This window comes from Peromyscus maniculatus, chromosome 2 (assembly GCF_049852395.1).
Source record: "Peromyscus maniculatus bairdii isolate BWxNUB_F1_BW_parent chromosome 2, HU_Pman_BW_mat_3.1, whole genome shotgun sequence".
Lineage (NCBI taxonomy): Eukaryota > Metazoa > Chordata > Mammalia > Rodentia > Cricetidae > Peromyscus > Peromyscus maniculatus.
Genome location: NC_134853.1, coordinates 115,247,941 through 115,271,120, shown reverse-complemented (window position 1 = coordinate 115,271,120; position 23,180 = coordinate 115,247,941). Strand labels below are relative to the sequence as shown.

At 38.9% G+C, this 23,180-nt stretch overlaps 1 protein-coding gene across 13 annotated transcripts in view; it reads left to right on the top strand.

The window, feature by feature from the left end:
• The window catches only part of Caap1 (caspase activity and apoptosis inhibitor 1), a 100,693-nt gene that overhangs the window by 18,425 nt on the left and 59,088 nt on the right, over window positions 1-23,180 (top strand). For 7 of the 13 annotated variants that reach the window (XR_013049210.1, XR_013049208.1, XR_013049209.1 and 4 more), the window contains exon 5: window positions 20,063-20,136. The exons of 1 other annotated variant lie outside the window; for it this stretch is intronic. Coding sequence is in view for 2 of the 12 variants with exons in the window: in XM_006974012.3 (XP_006974074.1) it covers window positions 20,063-20,136 (74 nt within the window). In the remaining 10 variants the exon portion in view is untranslated. Of the gene's footprint in view, window positions 1-20,062; window positions 20,137-22,679; window positions 22,719-23,180 lie in introns of all 13 variants that reach the window. 5 more of the 13 variants (XR_013049215.1, XR_013049211.1, XR_013049213.1 and 2 more) reach the window with 1 other exon arrangement.

The window sequence follows — 23,180 nt, the reverse complement described above, 5'->3', positions numbered from 1 at the left end:
GCATTTTTATTGCAGGATTTGTCAGTGGAAATGAATTTGTATTTCCCTATAGGTGATGAGCTATGTAGAAATAGTGTTGTAGTTTTAGAGGATAGGAAACTCTGAAATTCTCAAAATAAGTTGCAATGAGCAATGAGGAAATAGCATTGTAGTTTTAGATGACAGGGAACTCTGAAATTCTCAAAATAAGTTGCCGATTATATATGAGACTCTGGGACTGTCCCAGCCATTCGTAACTTCTTTTGCAGAGGGTGTGCTTTGAATTGAGCAGCAAGTTCAACTTTTAATGTTAACTTTTTAATATGCCAGATATACTTAAATTTTGAAAATACCTAACTGAACTGTTTAAAATAATTTAGAATTTTTTAAGAGAATTAGACTTTTTAAGAATTACTTCATTTTCCGGAGAGACGGCTCAAATGGTAAAGGCCTTTGCCGTCAAACACTGTCACCTGAGTTCAGTCTCTGGGACCCACAAGGTAGAGAGAGCGCTGAGTCCTATAAGTTAGCTCTGATCTCCACATGTGCACTGTGGCAGATGCATGACCCTGCCATACAGGAAGAATGACCTAAAAGGCCCATAAGATGATTCAGTGGGTAAAGACCTCTGCTGCCAAGTCTGGCAGCCTGAGTTTGATCCCAGGACCCACATGGTGGAAGTAAGACAACCAACTCCTACAAGTTTCTGACCTGCCTATACATGCCTGTCGTTACATACATGTATACACGCACACAGAGAGACAAAATATTGTAAAAAGTAAATTAAAAAATTGCTTCATGTCTCTAATCCCAGCAATGAGACATTGTTTCAAAACAAAACACAGTATCATAACAAGTCAAACAGAAGACATGGCACATTGATTACTTTTCTTGTTGATGTGACAGAGATAAAATAGCCAATAAAAGTAGCTTAAGGAAAGGTGTGTTATTTTGGCTCACCTTTAAGAAAAGACAGTTCATGATGATGGGGAGGCACGGCAGCAGTAGCATGAGGCAGCTGGTCACATGACATCCACAGTCAGGAAGCAGGGAGACAGATGCTGGTGCTCAGTGCTTTTCATTTAGTCAGGGATCCCACCCAGCACATGGGATGGTGCTGTTTACCTTTAGCATGGGACTTCTTCTTTTTTTTTTTTTTTTTGATATATATTTTTTATTTTACAATATCATTCAGTTCTACATATCAGCCATGGGTTCCCCTATTCTCCCCCCTCCCACGCCCTCCCCTTACCCCCAGCCCACCCTCCATTCCCACCTCCTCCAGGACAAGTCCTGGGACTTCTTTCCCCACTTAAACTTTTTTGGAAGTACTCATTATACACCCAGAAGTGTCTTTCTGTCTTGATTCTGACTTAGTCAAGTTGACAATGAAGATTGATTACCATATATGGAGATCCATCCATCCTTCCTTTCTCCCTTCCTTTCTCCCTTCCTTTCTCCCTTCCTTTCTCCCTCCCTCCCTCCCTCCCTCCCTCCCTCCCTCCCTCCCTCCCTCCCTCCCTCCCTCCCTCCCTTCCTTGTTTTTTATTTTCATTATCTTCTTTTTTTGGTTTGTGACAGGATCTCACTGTAGCCCTGGCTAGCCCAGAACGTCCAGAGATCCCAGAGGTCTACCTGCCTCTGCCTCCTTGAGTGCTGGGGTTAAAGGTGCCACCACACCCAGCTTCTCTCTCTCAGATTTTGGAGAGCCTTAAACTTCAGTATGGTTAGAAGCATCAGTTGACTTTATTTAGTTACTAGTTTGGAAGTACTGGTTATTAGTTATACTGCATTAGTTTAATGTAATAGCTAGATTTATTTATAAGCTATTCCACCTTCAAAACCGTTTTTCTTACATATTCTTCATAGTCAGAACAGGTACTTTAGAAGCAAGAACAAGAGGATGTAGTGCAGAAATGGTGAGGTTTGATGACTGCTTTGCACTAAAGGGGTTAGTTGAGGAATTACTGGGCTCTTTTCTTGTCTTAAGAGCAGCAACTAAAATTTGCTTGTGACCACCTGTCAGTTGTTGAACCGTAGCCGTGATATGTTGTGGAACTTGTTGTTGTTGGTTGGTTTAATAAGCTTTTATATATTCAAATAATAGTCTGTGTGGTTGCTAAGCTTGGCTGGAAGCCAGCCATTAGTAGCTGTGTTAGTTTTCCTGTTGAGCTAGCATAACACAGCTGCTCACCACCTTTTGTTTTTTTCGAAGAACGTTGATCTCTGTTTCGTGGTTCAGCTCAGCTGACAGCAGAGTGCTCAGAGTTTATTTGGTTAGAGAAACTTCCTTGACTATGTTTGTATAAATAACTTTAAAAAAATGAATGCTGTTTAACCAAGTGCCAACTGCTGCTGGTATCTTTTTAACAAAACGTGAATTTGTTAGAAATGAGTCTTTCATAACCCACTTTTATTAAACTTAATGCAATAAAGTATTTGAGTACTGTGAATGCCCCTGAGCTTGATTAATAGGCAGCACAGATTTACATTACAACCAAATATTTCTGTCAAGGGATTTTTAAAAGGGGAGCCTAAGATAGACCTGAGATCTGAGCTTGTTGGGGAATGATATATTTGGAAAATTGACCTGTGATTAAGTCAACTACTGTCACCACTCTGGAATGTATGACACTGTTATGTTTAATTGTATTAAGTATGGAATTTTTTTTTTGTTTGTTTTTGTTTTTGGTTTTTGGTTTTTTGAGACAGGGTTTCTCTATGTTGGCTGTCCTAGAACTCACTCTGTAGACCAGGCTGGCCTTGAACTCACATAGATCCACCTGCCTCTGCCTCCTGAGTGCTGGGATTAAAGGAGTTTGCCACCACCACCTGGCGGAATAATTTTAACATGTATGATGAACTCTTTCTAACTTACCATCTACTTTTCTCCTCTCTGGTATTTTAAACCTCTTCCCAACTTTTCCTAGTCTGATGATTTTGAAACAAATTGTGACCCAGTTGTTTAGAAATGAGAAGCAGATAGATACTTTTTCAGAATCTCTTGAGTATTCCTTAGCATATGTACTAGTTAATTTTTTATGTCAGCTTGATATAGGCAGGGTCCCTTGGGAAGAGAGATCCTCATTTGGGAAATGTCCCCATCAGATTGGCTTGTAGGCAAACCTATGAAGGACTTTTTTTGATTGTGATTAATTTGAAAGGTCTTAGCCCATTGTGGGTGGTGCTACCCTGAGCAGGTGGTCCTGGTATATACAAAAAAGCATGCTGACCAAGCCGTGGTGTACAAGCCAGTAAGCAGTGTTCCTCCATGACTTCTGCTTCAGTTCCTGCTTCCAGGTTTCTACCCTGAATTCCTACCCCGACCTACCTCAGTGATGGATTGTGACTGAGAGTTGTAAGATGAAAATGATCCTTTTCCTCTCCAGGTTGCTTTTGGTTGTGGTCTTTTATCACAGCAACAGATACCTGAACTAAGACATCATAGGATTGAACTTTTCAGAGGCCATAAGTGGAATCCTCATTTTAGTGGTCTGTATGGCCTGCCTGTTGATTCATATGGAGAGCTTTGAAGGACTGAGAAGATTATTTGTTGTTTTGGTAGCTCTCTCTAAAGTTTTTTCCTGTTTTTGAAATCACAGAAATCTAATTGTTATACTAGAGTTTTTTTTTCTTTTGTCAGTGAATTGCCTCATCTTGTTCAAATACTGGGTCACATGACTAGCAGATATTTTACCTTTTACCTAATCTTTCCCTATCATCTTTTAAAAATATTTTATTCATTGAATTAAAATATACGGTGTTCTTCCCCCCCTTTCCTTCCTCCAACCCTTCCCATGCCCCTCCATCTCTCTCTCAAATTCATGACCTCTACCTCTTTAATTGTTACATACACACACACATATGTGTGTGTATATGTGTGTGTATATATGTATATATATATGTATGTATGTCTCAGATATAATTAGTTGGAGTGCTCCTCCTTGGGGAAGACTTTCTCCTGCTCCCAGCATTCCTTTGTTGCCTGTGGTTCTTTGTCTCAGGTTGAGGGTTCCTGAGCTCTCTCCCACTTCCATGTTAGCATTTTTATTGGTGTTTTTAATTTAGGTCTTGTGTAGGCAGCTGTGTTGATGAGATTTCATGGGTTTAGCTTTTCTGAGATTTCTAGCAGATACAATCTCACAGGAAACGTCCTGTTTCTCTGGCTCATTCCACTCCTTCCACTATAATCTCGGAGCCTTAGGTGTAGGAGTTGTGTTGTAAATATATCATTTGGGCTGGACACCACACAGTCACTTGTTCTCTGCATTCTGATCAGTTGTGGTTTTCTACAATGGTTTCTGTGTATTGCATGGAGAAGTTTTCTTGATGACAGGGTGAGGACTAAACCTGTGGGTATGAGGATATTTAGAATGTAGTTAGGGATTAGTAAAGTGATAGCGGTAGGTTCTCCTTCAAGACCCATGACATTGCTAGTCCCAGCTAGATGGCTAGGTTTCCAGTACCAGGCGTGATTTCCCCCTTATTGAGCAGGGTATTAAGTCCATTAGAGAGCTAGAGTGTATGTGTCACTATTACACCCTTAGGGGTGTGGTGCTATGCTGTTCATTGTTTTAGTTTGTAGGCATCATAGCCAGGTAGGATTGCTTCCCTCCCTTAGAAGCTTGCATGATGCCTTCTGGTACCATGAAAACTAGTCCTCAGGAAAGAAGCTTTCAGGTCAGAACCAGCTCAGATTCTGTGTCCTGTGTCTGAAGTGAAAGGTATCTTTAGCAAAAGAGGCTTATCTTTAACCTCTGGGAGGCAACCAAGGACAATAGCAGTAAGGTTATGTTTTGGGATTTTTCTTAGATGACCCTGAACAAGAACTTAAAACTAGGCTTCTCCTTCCTGGTCATTATTATTATTAGTGTATGGATCTTGCAGGGGAGCGTTGTCAGCTCAGATGGGGAAATGTTATTTAAACTATATGTATATAGGTATACACAGATTTGGATGTGTTATATGTAATTTAAGTAGGCAGATAATAGATTCCATATGACTTTTTCAGACATCCTTACTGTTATTTTGCCCTCTCTCCTCCTCTTTCTTTATTGATTTCCCTCCCCATCCCTAATTAGAACCCTTGTTTTTCCCATTTCTTCCTTCAAATCACACATGCTTACAGCTGTCTGCTTACCAAGACTAACTCAGGCCTGGTTCCAGTACAATTATTGCAAATGTGCAGTTTAGTTAAATGTAAGTAAAGATGTAAATATTAATAGGAAAAAGTATGTAATTAACTGCTTTGAGAATAATGAAAGTTGTGGTCACTTAGCTATGGTGAAACAATAAACAATGGATAGCACTGTAAAAATACCAAATTTCTTTTTGAAATAGAGTCCAATGTTGCCCAGGTTGACCTCAAACTCAAGTTCCAAGTCCTCCTGCTTCTGCCTCCTGAGTGCTGGAATTACATATATGTGCCACCACTGTGCCTGACTTTAAACTTTGGTGGGTTTTTTTTTTTTTTCCTTAACTGGATTTTCTAATTTATTTTGTAAGTTTTTCAGCAACAAAACTAAACTGGCTCTACAGCTGGATCCCTGTTCTTACAAGGGAGGAGCCTTTCTACAATGAGACTCATTTTGGTTTTTCTTCATTGACAATTTCAGCCTCTTTTGTATTATTTGTACAATTTGTAAGCATATTTATTTTTACCTGCTTTTTTTAAATAAGGAGGGAACTTTATTTAACATTAAGGGTGGGAGGGAATCAGAAGGGAGGCGGTTTTACTTAGTGACACTGTTCATTTCATGTTCTTGGGGCAGCCACTGAGCACAATGCATGGGCCTTTTGCCTCTCAGGAAAGTCACAGTGTCGAAGTGTGCAGCTGGAGCTCATCTTCAGATAAGCCTTTAGCCACTGCTCTATCTTCATTTTGTCCAAGTCCTTCATATCGAAGCAGCGGTATGGTTTCTGGAAAACCTCCTTGGATTTGTGTTTCTATCCTATCCTATCCATGTACTCAACCTTAACATGGACTTACAGCCATCCTTCTTTTTTTTTTTTGGTTTTTCGAGACAGGGTTTCTCTGTGTAGCTTTGCGCCTTTCCTGGAACTCACTTGGTAGCCCAGGCTGGCCTCGAACTCACAGAGATCCACCTGGCTCTGCCTCCCAAGTGCTGGGATTAAAGGCGTGCGCCACCACCGCCCGGCTACAGCCATCCTTCTTGAAGTCTTAAATGAAGCCATGGCAGTCCTTTTGCTGTCTATATTTAATAGTGATCTTGTTCTCAATGCCGTACAAGGCTAGGGGTGGCAATATGCTGGGGCTATGCTCTGTACTACGGGATCCAGCAGAGGGACTATGACCAGCCCTCTTTTCCCAAGAAGCTCCTTGTCCAGGAATGGCGGAGGAGGCTGAGAACTCTTGCTGCTGCTTACCATGCTCCAGCTCCCTGACTATTTAGAAAGCATTCTAAGGATGTGATCCTTATTTGACTCAAATCCAGGAACTGCCCCTGTTCCTCCAGGTGGCCAGACAACTCATAGGTGGGGATTCCTCATAGAGTGCAGCAGAACTCTTACCAGGACCCCCTTCTCACTTTGGTGAGCTTTTTTGTTGTTGTTGTTGTTGTTGTTGTTTCTTTGTTGTTGCTGGTTTGTTTTTTAAATTGAACTCAGATTTTTTTTTTCATTTTAAGTAAGCCCAAATTAGAAATGTGGATATTGGTTATGTGAGTAGGCATATATATATATATATATATATATATATATATATATATATATATATATGAAATTTGGTGAACTGAAGAGGCATTTATGTGATTTATGTTAATATTAGATGTTAACTTGTTAGCTTTCTGAATGCTGGGATTACAGTTATGAGCCACCGTGTGTGGTGTGTGTGTGTGTGTGTGTGTGTGTGTGTGTGTGTGTGTGTGTGTATTTTTAAGATTAATTGCATTTCCTGCCTTGATTAGCTGAAAGAGTGTTTACTGTTAGGGAGATTTCTGTTTGTTTTTACTTGTTTTTAAAATCATGAATTGAACCTACACTCCACACATGCTAGGCAAGTATACTACTACTGTTTAACACTCTTGGCCTAGTTTTTAATTCTTTTATTAATAAAGATTAATAAAAATAAAAAATTCTTTAAATTAATAAAAGAGTTAAGAACTAGGTAAATATAACTTTTAATAATAAATAATTAAAAACTGTTCTTTGCTATATCAAGCATGCAGAAAAGTAGAATAGTATAATAAATGTCTGTATTCCTGCCACCTAGTTCCAATATTTGATACATTTTCTATATTCAGTTCACCTACTTTATTCTGTTTTTAATAAATTAGATATTTTGAAAGTATTTTTTTTTATTTCTAAAAAATAAAGGCACATTCCCACAAAGCCCTCATGCTTTTATGAAACAGCAATAATTTGGGATAGTTTTTCAGTATCAATGACACCCATTTCATACTCTCATTTTCCTGCTTGCAAGGTCATTTAGAAGTGCCCACTACTTTTCTTTTCTAATTGATATTTTCTAATTGATATACTGACAAAAGGTCATTATCCTATGTAATGTCTCACCTGACTGAATGCTTCTTCATGCTTTTATCTGACTTGTTCCTGTGTACCGTGAATGTCCTATAAGGTGGAGATTATTGAAGTCTTTTAGTACTATATGTCTTAGCTTCCTATTTTCAGTATACAAAGTTAAACATGGGATGGCTTAAAATAACACATTTTTTACCTCCTTTGTTGTGCTTTGTTTTGTTTTGTTTTGTTTTGTTTTATTGGGGCAGAGTCTCACTATGTAGTCTAAGCTGACCTGCAAGTCACTGTCTGCTCCCTCCTGGAGTTAGAACTGCTGAGGTTCACTGTGGTCGAATACTGCCACACCTGGCATAGCTTTTTAATCTTACAGTTCTGGAGGTCAGACGTAAGAATCAATTTTACTGGGCTAATGCGGTGGAGTCAGCAGGGTAGACATGTCCTTGGCTTCATGGCTACTAGGTGCTGCCTCTTCCTTTTGGCTTGTGAAGCCTCCTTTATCTTCCAGGCCTGTGATGTTGCCTACTTTTCTCTCTGACTCTTGTGTCCTTATTTCTCTGTTAAGTTTCAGTCTGGCAGATCTGTCCAGTGGTGAGAATGGGGTATTGAAGTCTCCCACTATTAATGTGTGGGGTTTGATGTGTGATTTAAGCTTTAGTAGTTTTTTTTTTTTTAACCTATGTGGGTGCCCTTGTATTTGAGGCATAAATGTTCAGAATTGAAACTTCATCTTGGTGGATCTTTCCTGTGATGAGTATGTAATGTCCTTCTGGATCTCTTTTGATTGATTTTTATTTAGTTTGAAGTCTATTTTGTTAGATATTAGGATAGCTACACCAGCTTGCTTCTTAAGTCCATTTGATTGAAAAGTCTTTTCCCAGCCTTTTACTCTGAAGTAGTGTCTGTCTTTGAAGTTGAGGTGTGTTTCTTTTATGCAGCAGAAGGATGGATCCTGATTTTGTATCCATTCTCTTTGCCTGTGTCTTTTTATAGGTGAATTGAGTCCATTGATATTAAGGGATATTAATGATCAGTGATTGTTAATTCCTGTTATTTTTTGTTGGTAGTGTGTGTGTACTTCTCTTCTTTGGGATTTACTGCTGTGGGGTTATCTATTGCCTGTGTTTTCAAGGGTGTATCTGACTTCCTTAGGTTGGAGTTTTCCTTCTGGTGCTTTCTGTAGGGCTGGATTTGTGGATAGGTATTGTTTAAATCTGGTATTGTCTTGGAATGTCTTGTTAACTTTGTCTATGGTGTTTGAAAGTTTTGCTGGGTATATTAGTCTGGGCTGGCATCCATGGTGTCTTAGTGACTGCATTACATCTGTCCAGGACCTTCTGGCTTTCAAAGGCGCCATTGAGAAATCGGGTGTTATCCTGATGGGTTTGCCTTTATAAGTCACTTGGCCTTTTTCCTTTTCTGCTCTTAATATTCTTTCTTTATTCTGTTTCTTTAGTGGTTTAATTATTATGTGGTGAGGGGACTTTTTTGGAGGGTCTAGTCTATTTGGTGTTCTATAAGCTTCTTGTATCTTCATAGGTATTTCCTTCTTTAAGTTGGGAAAGTTTTCTTCCATGATTTTGTTGAAAATATTTTCTGTGCCTTTGAGTTGGTATTCTTCTGTTTCTTCTATCCCTATTATTCTTAGGTTTGGCCTTTTTATGGTGTCCCAGATTTTCTGGACGTTTTGTTTTATGACTTTTTTGGCTTTGGTGTTCTCTTTGACTGACGAATCTATTTCCTCTATTGTGTCCTCTACACTAGAGATTCTCTCTTCTCTCTCTTCTCTTCTCTTCTCTTCTCTTCTCTTCTCTTCTCTTCTCTTCTCTTCTCTTCTCTTCTCTTCTCTTCTCCCCTCCCCTCCCCTCCCCTCCCCTCCCCTCCCCTCCCCTCCCCTCCCCTCCCCTCGTTCTCTCTCTCTCTCTCTCTCTCTCTCTCTCTCTCTCTCTCTCTCTCTCTCTCTCTCTCTCTCTCTCAGAGATCTGCCTGCCTCTGCCTCCCGAGTGCTGGGATTAAAGGCGTGCACCACCACCACCTGGCCCTCTCTTCCATCTCTTGTATTCTGTTGGTTATGCTTGCATCTGTGTTTCCTGTTTGTTTACTCAGATTTTCTATTCCCAGCATTCCCTCTGTTTATGTCTTTGTCATTGTTTCTATTTCAATTTTCATGTCTTGAACTGTTTCCTTCACATGTTTAATTGCTTTTTCATGGTTTTCTTGGCTTTCTTTAAGGGATTTATTGATTTCTTCCAATTTTTTGTTTGTCTTTTCCTCAATTTCTTTAAGGGACTTTTTCATTTGCTCTTTAAAGTCCTGAAGTTATTTTTTTAAGGTTGTTTTTTTTCTGCTTTTTCTACATTGTGATGTTCAGATCTTGCTGTTGTAGAAGGGCTAGGTTCTGGTGATGCCATATTGCTCTTTATATTGCATGTATCTTTGCACTGATTTCTACCCATTTCTTCCTCCAGTAGGTGCAAGAGGTGTCTGTGTCTTAGCGAGCTGCTATTGGTCCAGTCTATGCTTGCTGTGTCTGTGTCTCAGGGGGCCCCTCTGGGTCGGTCTAAACTTAGCTCTTGGTCTAATTGGAGCTGACAGATTCTGTACTTCAGGGAGCTGCTCTTGGTCCAATCCAAGCCGGCTGGTGTTGTGACTCGTGGTTTTATCAGGGCTCTTCGGATACTGTGTCTCACAAGCCTCTTTTGGTCCGATGAGACCTGGCAGGTTCTGTGTCTCAGGAGCCACTGGTGTTGCAGGGGGATGGATATTGGGGCATGGCGTGGGTCTTATAGATTGGTGGGTCGAATGGGGGGTTTTGATGGGGGAGCCTGACTCCAGGAGTCTTCCCTGCTGACCAGCAACTCTTGGTCCAATGAGAGCTGGTGGATTCTGTGTCTCAGGAAGTTACTGGGGTCGCAGGTGGATGGTATTGGGGTAGGATGTGGGTCTTGTAGATTACAGGGTCCTGTGGAGGGTTTTGGTGAGGGGAGCCTGCCCATAGGAGTTTTCCCTGCTGGCCAGCAAGTAGGGCAGAGATGGGTGGGGGTTCCTGGGGATTGGTTGTGTCCCAGAGCCTAGGTCCTTGAGGCAGGACTCTCTGGGTCGGAGAAGAGTCACTCACCTCTTGGTCCAATGAGAGCTGGCGGATTCCTTGTCTCAGGAAGTTACTGGGGTCGCAGGCGGATGGGTATTGGGGTAGGGTGTGGGTCTTGTAGATTGCAGGGTCTGATGGGGAGTTTTGGTGGGGGGGGGCTTGCCCGCAGGAGTTTTCCCTGCTGGCTGGCAACTGGGGCAGAGATGCGTGGGGGTTCTTGGAGACTGGCTGTGTCCCAGGGCCTCTTAGTTATTCTTTACTATTTTATAAAAAAACACCTCATTGCTTATGTGTCTCTCCCCCTACCCCCCACTTATTAAAAATACGATGTTGTGTACAGGTGTGGCAGTACATGCATTTAATGTCCAGTTTGGCAAACATACTTTATATGATAAGATGGCCATGAGCCTGTTGGAGGCATGTGTAGACTATTAGGTTCTGTATGTGAAATGTCCTCCATAGGTTCATGTGTAAACACTTGGTCCCCAGCTGGTGGGCTGCTTTGGGAGGCTGTGGAACTTGTAGGAGGTGGGGTCTAAGTAGGAAGTGGTCACTGGGGCCCTGCTTCCATATTCATTTTCACACCCTCACCCCCAGTTGATACTGTGTAATAAGTATCTGCTTTGTTTCTGCTGGTGTAGCCATGAGTCAGTTCTGCTGCCCTGTCTTCCTTGCCATGATGGACTTTATCTTTTTTTTTTTTTTTTAAGATTTATTTATTTATTATGTATACAGAAGAGGGCGCCAGATCTGATTACAGATGGTTGTGAGCCACCATGTGGTTGCTGGGAATTGAACTCAGGACCTCTGGAAGCACAGTCGGTGCTCTTAACCTCTGAGCCATCTCTCCAGCCCCTGGACTTTATCTTTTTAAACCATGAAACAAAATATATCCTTCCTCCTTCAGTGTTTTTTTTTTTTTTTTTTTTTTTTTGTCAAGTATTTGAAACAGCAATAAGAAAAGTAACCAGTACAAAAGGTTCTGTTTATATATACTTATATTAATTCATTAGAGGATTTTCTTCTCACAGCATTCTCTGAGTTTAATTCTCATATATGTCTAATAAAGAACTGACTATGCTTTTAGACAGCAAAGAATAATAAACTGGTTATTTGGACACAGTTATGTTCACATGTGCTTTATAAATTTTTTTTTTTTTTGGGGTATAACAGAGTATTCTACCTACCGCAGTTTACTCTGAGATAACAGGGTAGGGATTTCCAAAAAACTTTAGGGAAAGTATTATGGAATCACTGACAGCATCATGGTTAATAATATTTAGCTAGAATCTCACATATAAATTAATGGTACCTGCTGGTTCTATTTCATGTTGCACATTTAGATACCTTTTAAAGTGATAGGTTAACTTTCATTATTGGAAAAGACATGAAAACAAGATTATGTAAACACAGCAAAAGAAGACACTCCTGGTGAGTTCATTTTGTATTTAGAGGATTGCTTGTTTAAAAACCTTGAGTTTCAAGCAGCATGTTTTCAGAGAATCAGAGACCTGAGAAAGAACTGGGCTGTGATGACTCTTGACTCTGGATTATGTGATATGTGAAAAACGGATGGAAATGAGCTCCCCCTTGGTTAGGGTAGGATTGAATGCTGGTGTCATTTGTGGAAGAGGATGCAGTAGAGACAAAACTTGATTTATTTGGTACTTGGGAAAGCTTTGTAGAAACAAATGGGTTGTTTGGATTCTTTGTATAGTGTTTGAAGGTTACAGTTGACTGCCAGTTTTAAGGATTTATGAGTCAGTAATGAAGGTGCTGGGATCTGAACTCTGGTTCAGCAGTAAGCACTCCTAATCCCTGAGCCATTTCTTCAGCCCCACATATAGTCTTTTGAAGCTTTAGTAGCATAGTGTATCTGGGGCTCATACATGTTTTGAATTTCAGTAGTTTCCTTTCATTGCTGAGTAGTTCTCCATCCTGTGGGTATATGAGTTTTTAATTCCCCAGTTGAGATGCTCTAAGAATAATGGCATATTAATGGTGTTTACACCTTAGTCTCCAGACTCTGAGAAGATATTGCTTTATATAGCAAAACAGACTTTTAGATTTAGGATTAGCAACCTTTTGATAGGGGACTTATCCTGAATTACACATGTGGGTCTGCTATAATCATCTGAACCTTCTTAAAAGTGGGAGAGAGAGAGAGAGAGAGAGAGAGAGAGAGAGAGAGAGAGAGAGAGAGAAAGAAGAAGAAGAAGAAGAAGAAGAAGAAGAAGAAGAAGAAGAAGAAGAAGAAGAAGAAGAAGAAGAAGGAGAGACGGAGGGAGGGAGGGAGGGGGGGAGAGAAAGAGAGAAAGAGAAAGAAGAAAGATATGACATCAAAGATCCAAGCTGGGCTGGGCGGTGGTGGCTCACACCTTTAATCCCAGCACTTGGGAGGCAGAGGCAGGCAGATCTTTGTGAGTTCGAGGCCAGCCTGGTCTACAGAGCGAGATTCAGGAAAGGCGCAAAGCTACACAGGGGAACCCTGTCTCGAAAAACAAACAAACAAACAAACAAAATAAAAAAAAAAGATCCAGGCTGTAACTATCTTAAGTTTTCAAACAGGGAAACAGTTTCTACAGCCTCGAGGAACCTAATTCTGTCCAGAACCCAAAAGAATAGAAGATGGATCCATACCAAGTCTTTTAGATCCTTTTGATCCAGCAAGATCCACACCTTACTTCTGACTTTCAGAATATTAATATAGTGAATTTATGCTCCTTTTTCCCCCCCTCTGTTTTTCGAGACAGAATTTCTTTGTGTGGCACTGGATGTCCTGGAACTCATTTTGTAGACCAAGTTGGCCTGGAACTCACAGAAATTTGCCTGCCTCTGCCTCCTGAGTGCTGGGATTAAAGGCATATGCCACCACACCCAGCAAATCCGTTTTTTAAACCATCAAATTTCTCATGATTTATTATGGCAGTGTTAAAAAACTAATGAGGGTATAAGATTACTTGTCATTTTTAATGATTTTGAACAAAGCCTCACCTAACATTTGCATGCAAGCTTTTGTGTCTTTTATTTGTTTGTTTAAAGGAAGCACCTGAGATCAGGATTACTATGTCATCTCTGCATCCTTGCTTGCTGACTCTGAGAGGTCCATTTGGTAGTTGCTTTGGGCTTTAGCCTTCCTAATGTGTAATATATCACATTATGGTTTAAGTGTACATTTCCCCAATAACAATGGGTGTTGGATTCCAATTGCCTTTTCAATTTGCCATCTATATGTCTCCCTCAATTGAAGGTATTTTTTTAATCTTTTATTGTTTCCTATTATAATTTTCTTAGTTGCTCTTTTGTTACCATAATAAAACAACTTAAGGAAGAAAAGTTTGTGACTGGGTGCTCCAGAACGATTACAGTTCATCATGGCGTGGAACCCATGGCACCTGGAGCAGGATGCTGGCCTCTCAAGTTGTATTGGCAGCTTAGAAGCAGAGAGAGAAATCAGGAAGTGTGGCCAGCCTATAAAATCTCAAAGTGCACCTCCAGTGACACACTTCCTCTGTAAGGTTCTTTCTCTTAAAGGTTCCATAACCTTCCTAAACACTGTCACCAGTTGAGGATCGTGTGTTCAAATGCAGGATCCTATAGGGGAAACCTCACATCAAACTACAGTTATTATATATTCCAGATTCAAGTTGTTTTGTTGTAGACAAGAAGCACTGTGATGTCCAGACTGAACTCAACTCCTGGGCTTAAGTAATCCTCCTGCATCAGCTTTCCAAATATCTGGGGTTGTTGGCACATGCTAGCCACCTGACTTGGATACATGTTCTTTATCAGATAATGTGGCTTACAATTACTTTCTCCACTCTGTGATTTGGCTTTTCATTGTCTTAGTCTTTTTGGAAAAAAGAAATATTAAATTTTGATGAAATCCAGCTTAGTAATTATTTTTATTTGTAGGCCATGTTTTAAAATTATTTTATTCTCTCTCTCTCTCTCTCTCTCTCTCTCTCTCTCTCTCTCTCTCTCTCTCTCTCTCTCTGTGTGTGTGTGTGTGTGTGTGTGTGTGTGTGTGTGTGTGAAGTAAGTACAGGTGCAATAGCCATGGCACATGGGTGGAGGTTAGAGGACAACCCTGGAAAGTTGATTCTCTTCTACTGCAGGATCCAGTAATTGAACTCAGATTATCAGGTCTCTTGTTTCTGCTGTTTGCTTATCCTAGCAGAAACCAAAAATTTTCCTGTGTTTTCCAAAGGTTTACAGATTTAGACATTTGGGTCTGTAGCCATTCAGAAATACTATTTGCATATGATATAAAGTATGGATCAAGATCATCTGTAAGCTGTTTAACTGACTAACAGCATTAGTTCAAAGGCTGTCCTTTTTCCATTACATTTCCTTTGTTCTTCTTGTATATTGAAGAGTGTGGAGAGAATCTAGCACTATATATATCCTTTATTTTACCAGTTTACCTGGTTTTGCTAGTTTACCTTTGCCCTTTGAGGAAAAATCAGACTGTCTTTGTCTTGTTGATCTTTTTGTTGAGAGATTTTCCTAACACTTTTCATTTGGACAAGAAATTGATTACTCTTCCTCTCCCTTTAGAAATACATTTTAAGGGCTGGAGAGCTGGCTCAGCCATCAAGAATACCTGTTGCTCTTGCAGAGGACCGGAACTGAGTTCCTAGCACCCATGTCAGCTGCTCCTAACTTTCTGTAACTCCAGCTCCAGGGAATCTGATACCCTCTTCTGGCCTCCTTGAGCAACTTCGTGTGACACACACACACACACACACACACATACACACACACACACACACACACAAATATGTTTCAAGCTTTTGTTAATTCATACATAGTTGTTCTTGATTAAGTTCCATAAATTTCCCCAGTGTGTTAATGTCATTTTCAAAAAACATTGTGTTGTAAGAAAGGAAAGAGTACTATCGAGGGCTTTGGTGACATTCAGCCCGAGCTGCTGCTGAGGGCCCTGTCTGGGTCTGTGGCTCTGCCATAGCCAGAGTCTCTGTTGATATCTGTGGCTCCTGTTACCATCGAAGGCTATGTAGATGCTTGGGATCTGGGCCACCACCTGGGGCCATGTTGGTACCTGAGGGTCATGCTGCTGCCAGGGCTACGCTGCTCTGAGTGGCCTGCACTGCCATGTGGGGCCATGGTGACATCTAGGCAGGGCTGTTGCTGAGGACAATGTCTGGATCCATGGCCCTACCACAGTTGCGGTCTGTGTTGATGTTTTTAGCCCGTATTGCCACCAAAGGCCACATGCCTGGGGTCTAGGCTGCCCCTTGTGGCCATGTTAATGTCAAAGGGCCATGCTGCCACGGGGCCCTGCAGATCTGGGTGGCCTGCACTGCTATCGGGACCATGGTATTGTCGGGCTCGAGCTGCCGAGGGCCATGCCTGCGTCCGTGGTCCTGCTACAGCTGGGGTCTGTAGCCCATGTTATCCTGGGTGGGGGTGAAGGGAGAATATGTTGAAATCTGAGGGCCATACTGAGCTCGCCGGCCTTGGGAGAGCTGGCTCTGCCCTATACGGGGAGCTGGCCCTGATCACCCCAGCCCTGGGGGAGCTGGCCCTGTACTCAGGAGAGATGGGTCCGCCCCTCACCATGGGCATGGGAGAGCTGACACCGGATGGTGTGTGTGCTGCAGAGCTATCTCCATATCTCGCCTGAGGGGGTCAATCCCAGCTGAGGCCCGGACTGACCAACTTAGCTACCAACCAGGCCCACATCCAGTGCTTTGAGTTGACCTATTCCAACCTCTATCTCATCTATGACCTGCTGGATCTCTCTGAGGGACTGGTCCTGTGGAACCATAGCTGCAGGATCTCCATGACTCGGGCAACAACAGGGTATCTGAGGAGTTTTGGTGAGGGTTCAGTATTGATAGTGTCCCAGAAGCCAGAGGCCTTGAACCTGACCAACAACTCATTACAAAGAACATTTGTTAAGTAAAGCTGTTTGGATGAAAGGATCTACTGCATGACACACCACAGACCCAGTGCCACTAAGACAAATGAAGAGGTGATGGAGAGGCAGGAAAGACGGAGGAGTGAATTGGGTTGCCTTTTTTAATTAATATTTTTAGTTTTTTATTTTTTTGGGGGGCACTGTGAGGGTGAAGGGTGGATATGGAAGGACTGAGAAATGGGGGAGATTGAGGTGCATGATGTGAAGTTCCCTAAGAATCAGTAAAAATTATTATTATTATTATTATTATTATTATTATTATTATTATTATTATTTTAAAGAGGGAGTAGTAGTGTCATGAAAAAGAAAGTTGGGCTTATGTCAGTTTGAGAACGTAAGTTAGGGCTGCAAATAGAGTCCTCTTATAACAAGGTCATTGTAAATTAAGCTGTGTTAAAGAAAGAATGCAGGTGGAGAGAATTAGGAAAGTAAAAATAAAATCAAGCTTATTCCTCCCTTGTTTTAAATAGAATCACAAAGATCACTGTAGACTCTTAGTCACACTGGCTTTTCGGTGTGCTTTCCTCCCTTAAGTTCTCTTCATTCTCCAGTGGTTTACTCTAATAGTCTTAGTTTTAAAGTGTTTAGTACAAAGTACAGTCAAATAGCCTTTAAATATCAATTGCAGGTTTTTTCTTAGTTTTTCCTAGTTTGGGCAACTAGCATATTTTATTTTATTATTATAAAGTAGACTCAGACTTCTTATAAACCTGAAAGAGAGAAATATATGCATGTTGTAGTGTTCTTAGACTTTAACATGTTTTTGTGAATCTCTTGTTTTCTCTACTGTTTAGTGAAAAATTTTAAGTTGTGTTAAAGAACTAAGCCTGTGTGACAATTTTAGTTGTGAATTTCACATCTTACAATAATCTAGTATTAGTTTTGATTTGTATTTATTTTATTTGCTTGTTTATTTTTAGACAAGGTCTCCCTCTGTAGTTCAGGCTGGCCTTGAACTTTTGGCAATCTTCCTGTCCCTTCCTCTTTGAGTACTAGGATTACAGGCATGCATCACCCTGCTCTGCTTAGTACTGATTTGTAAGTTTTAAATCATTAAGAGCTACTTCTGATTTAAAAAAAAAAATCTGTCTTTTCATGTTTCTGCCACAGGGTGGTGTACTATAGCTATTTATGGAAATTCTGTTTTGTGACTTCAACAGCCTGATCAAACCTAACTTAAAATAGAATTTTATGTATATTCTCATTGGGCATGCAAATAAATGGTTTATAACAGTAGATAATCTTTAAAGAGTCTTATTTGAAGAATATTTTAGGGACTTTGATCAGTTTTTATTGCATTTGTACTTAAACATTTTATTTGGAAGTAATTTTAGACTAAATTCATTGTAAAAATCAGACTAGTAAAGGTGAAATCCTTAAAACATTTATCTAGATTTACTTTTTATTAACATTTTATCCTTTTTACACACCTTTTATTTATATATACATATACTTTTAAAAAATCTTAATATTTTTGTGTATGATGTATGTATGTCTGCACATGTGTGGAGGTCAAAGAACAAGTATTTCCTCTCCTATGTTTACATGGGTTCCAGGGATTAAACTCAGGGTATCAAGCTTGGGTGGCAAGCACCTTTACCTGCTGAGCCATTTCTCAGGACCTACATGTGTAATTTTTATGTCTGAATGAACATTTGATGCTTAAGTCACCTTGTGATGTAACACATTATCCCTAAATGCTACACTGTGTATTCAAAGGAACAATCCTAACCTTTATATAACTGTGAGTATCAATTTCAGGAAATTTAACATTCATAAAAGGCTTTTATCTGTCTACCATCAGTATCTCAATTTCTCTTGACTCAGTTCACTTCACCCTTATTCCCCTTCTAGCCCGGTCATTTGTAATATTTAATTGTCATGACTATTTAGATTCCTTGACCTGAAATATTTCCATAGCCTTTTGTCTTTCTTGAAAAAATGTTGAACTTCCCTTATTGAAAAGCATTTCAGTAATGGGTTTGTCTGATGATTTGTCATGATATAGGCTACACATTCTCAGCTAGATTGCAGAGATTTTGTTGTGTCATCTTTGGAGTATTATAAATGTCCTGCATACTTTTTACCAGTGATACCATATTTTGTTGGTGGCAATTTTGGTATATTAATGTTAATTAAACTTAAAAATACTGATACTTAAAATCATAAAGATTACATATTTTAATGGAATACTTTGTCATTTTGATACAAATGCATATTTTTGTGGTTTTAGGTTTATGTGTGTGTAGCTAAAGAATTATGTGCCATTTGAGGATGTAATGTTTTCTGTAAAGGTTGATCAGTGCTTGGGGTAGATAATATCTGAGTTTACTAGGATGCTTGAGGTAGAACATTTTAACTTTATTCCTTGCAAAACTCTGTATTTTTGTCTCTGAAATATCAAGGAGAATTTTTGATACCCTCCTTGCGACTTGCCAGTCATTATAATGAAAGAATACAATATGAGTAGGTGACATTAGATAGCAGAGAAACATTAAAAATGGAGTCATGGCAACTACAAATCTCACAGAAGTTATTATTAGTACCAGAGCCAAATAAATTTTTTTTTAGATAGATATAGCTATTTCTGCCTCATCCTCCCATGTGGTGGAATTATAGATGTGCACCACCATGCCTGGTTCCAAAAACATGATATTATAGTCTCTGTTTGAGTTTGGGTTTGTAATCATGATTTGTTAATGCAAAATAAATACATACTTGCCAAATACATTGATTGTAAAGAGTAAACTTGGCAAAGAAATACTTGCAGTTCTGTTTTATTCTTAGGTTACTTGAAAGACTTGTGCTACTGATAACTAGATAAAATAATTTTGTGATTAGCAACATTTCCCAAATTATTCCTGTAATGCTTCTTTCAGGGTACCAATAAAGATTCTCAGAAGGAAATAGTTATCTGATTTGAGAAGGTCATTGCTTATCTCACTTGAATACTCACAAATAGTATCTTAACTCTGTTGAAAAGGTGTTTGTAGCATCAGCACTGAGATGGTACAGCACTGTTCAACTCTGCTGCAAGTTGTATAGGGAAACTTTTTGCATGTTCTTATATTTAATCTATTTACTTTGATTATATATGTATATATATATATATATACATACATACACATCAAATGTATTTTCCACATACAGTAGACATCAAAGCATTTGAGGTATGAAATTAGAAGAATATAAAGTAATTTGAATGCTAAAATGCCCATTACATTTAACTGTGAAAACTGGAAAATTATTGGATACTGCTGTGAGTTGTGATTTCTTCCATCAGCTTCCCTACAGAGTTTTGGGGAAAAAAAATTGCATCCATGTTCCCCTAGGTTTTCTTCTTGATTTTACAAAGAAGTACATCACATATTATTTCTCTATAATTGCTTCTTTTGACACATGTATACACGGTTCTGACTTCTCCTAGTACTAAATTATACCCTGGGGCTTGGAATTCACCCTATCTCCCTGGTACCTAGCATAGTTCTCAGAACTTGGACAGTAAATTATTGAATCCAGTTTGTAAAGTTTTTATTTTTATTGCTTAGGCAAGACACCTGTGTAGATTCTGCTTCATCCCTGAGAGAAAGCAAACAACCAGAAGGTTTGGAGTCAAAGCAAGGTATGGATCAAATTCTTAATTTTATATGGCTTTTACCAATAGTAAATTTCCAGTTTGAAAATTCACCCCGCTTTACAGAGAGGGAAATGGAGTACCCTATTTGTCCATGAGCATGTCTTCTTAGCTACTGGGTGGCCTGAGTGTTGTGTGGTTGGCTACAGTTGCCACCAGAAAGGTTTTACCATCTTGAATGGTTTTTATTTTAGTGATTTCTATTGTGTATTTTCAATTGCAAGATGGAAGTAAGTTAGCTGGGTGTCTCTGGGTTATATGTGGAACAAAGATGATAACTTTGTAGGATAATACCCTTTCTCCCTTTGCCAAGATATTTTTCCTTAATTAATTTCTTCTTCAGAGAAGAATTTCCTTTCTTTAAATTGGTTTTGACATAACAAGCTAGTAGGTATAAAGTGGTAACTTTAATTTATTTAAGCCTTATATATCAATAGGGCTCATAATTTAAATGCTTTAAAAATTCTTATCTTCATTAGAAAAATTTTATTTATTGTTCATGTATCATCTCATGTTTTTTCTATTCATTAAAATGATGACTTAAAATTTCTGTAAAACTTGAGCTATAGGAACTTCTCAGTAGAGAGAAGCAGGTTTTTATTTCTTTTAGGCAGAAGTCCTGAAGCTTCACTTTGTTAATTGATAATAGACTAACAAAGTGAAATATGTATAATTTTGTAATCTGTTATGTATAATTAATATATATACCATCTAGATTTTAAAAATGCATTGGTGTTTATTAATATTTCTGATGCTTTTGGAAATTGTCCAGTGCTTTTTAGAAATTCTCTAGTGTTAGGCTCATAAGTAGCCAAACAAAATTTGTACTTTGACTACTGAGTATCCTCACAGATAGAAACTGAGATTTGGTTTATCAGCATTTCTTTGTCATAGAAATACAAGCTATAAACACATTGTTTTCAGTTAGTATAACTATGATCATCCAACCCTCTTTACACTTCACATATAATTAGGCCACAGTGCTATTGTATCTTTTCTTTTTATTTGTGAGGCAGAGTCCTACTTTGTAGCCAGGCTAGCCTTCAACTCATGCTCCTCTTGCCTTTGTCTCAGGAGTGTTATGAATAGGCATATAACCACCACACTCAGCCTGCTGTTACCACTTTCCTTTGTTCCTAAAGTTCTTGGTATTGACTGAGCAAAGAGAATGTGAGTATGCTATTAGATTATCTAGGGGAAAATACTATCATATGAAGAATAGAAAAGGCTAAAATAAGGGAGGTTGATTCTGGTACCAGTAGAAAAGAAGCCAGAAACTGTACTGTACAATTTACACCAAGGCTAATTTTCTAAGGGAAGATGTATTTTGACTCCATGTTCAGATGCCCAGAGTTCTTAAGAACTCCATTGCAGTAGAAATAGCCGTTTTGCTGTGATTTTCCTACAATAAGTAACTCTAATCATTTGAAAACTTGCTATGGAAAAACCAAGAGGAAGAGAAAGGACCCAAGTAGCGATATGCCAGAAAAACTATGCGATTTGTTTCTATATACTGAGTTTCTCACATAAGCATGGGGAGCACACTCTTGGCAATAGCCACACCTAAGAAAGGTGAGGTCAGAGCATAAAAAGGCTACTGTGCAAAACAGTTTGTACAACGGTGGTAACTAATCTGAAGAAAAGTTACATTTTCAGCATTTTTTGTTGTTGCTGTTGGTTTTCGTCCTATTTCATGGATGAGGATGGAACCCACAAAGAATTCATGTATGCTAAACCAGTGGTCTACTATTGAATCACAATCCAGTTCCACCCCCTTTTAAAAGAAAACAGAAGTAAAGTTGTTTTTAAGAAAATGTTCCTAAGTAAAATATAAAATGCTTTGCTGCCTAGTAGGATAAGAATGAATTATCTGCAAGTTTTATTTATGCAGAACATCTTTCAGGTAAATTCTGGAAAAACTGGTCTGAACCAGATTGTAAGTAACTTCATGGGGTTACCTAAGAAACTATGGTTTATTAGGAAATAGAAATTCTTCAGGCTCAAAAAAAAAAGCACCCCCACTTTTCTAAATGAAAAAAAAATGTTTTCTATTTGTAATTTGTAAAACTCTGAAAATGTAATGGTATATCTGGAAATTTTCCTACATAGTTAGCCATTCTGCTCACAATAAGCTTAGTCAAAATAAAACATAATGCCAGGCAGTGGTGGTGCACTCCTTTAATCCCAATACTTGGGAATCAGAGGCAGGAGGATCTCTATGAGTTTCAGGCCAGCCTGGTCTTCAGAGCAAGTTCCAGGACAACCAAAGCTACCTAGAGAAACAAACCTGGTCTAGAAAAAAAACAAACAAAACAAAAGAATGTAATACTCCTTGGAAATGCATTGTCATTTTAATGGCTTGAAAATTTAAGATTAATTATTCAAGTTTAGTTAGTTCTAAAGTTCAATAGACCAAAATATGAAGTAGCATTGAGTTTTCTGTTTGTTCTTTCAGGATAAATCTTATTATGACCTATTATTTCTGTATGGAACAGACATGTAATTTAAATTACCTTTTTGATTTTTTTCAGTTTCTAAAAGGCTGAAGTATTATTTGAGTAGTTATCCAGGTAGGAGTTGGACATTCACTCTCAGTTAAGTTGGTATTTCTTTGTTAAGTACTGATAGGAAATAGCATTTTTGAAACTAGCAGTGCTAAAGATGAATATTGAATTCATAAATAACCTCTACTGTACTGATGCTAATAGAGATCTACTTTTACCATGAAAATATTTATATGCAGGTTTAATATTGTTTGATTGATTGGAACTGTAACAAAATTAAAACTCTTCTGTTAGAAATTATTTCTTAAATCATTCATTCTCAGCCAGAGGGTAGTTATATGAGGAGATATATCAATTACAGCTTTGTCTTTTAGCACAACCATGTATATGTGTATACATGAGTATGCACCTGTGTAAGCTTATGGTGAGCTTGAGATCTTAAGATTTCCTAGAATATCAGTTACTGTATTGTTGAAAAGACTTAGTGCTACTTTTAAAATAGACATGTGTGTTTAAATTTTAAAAATG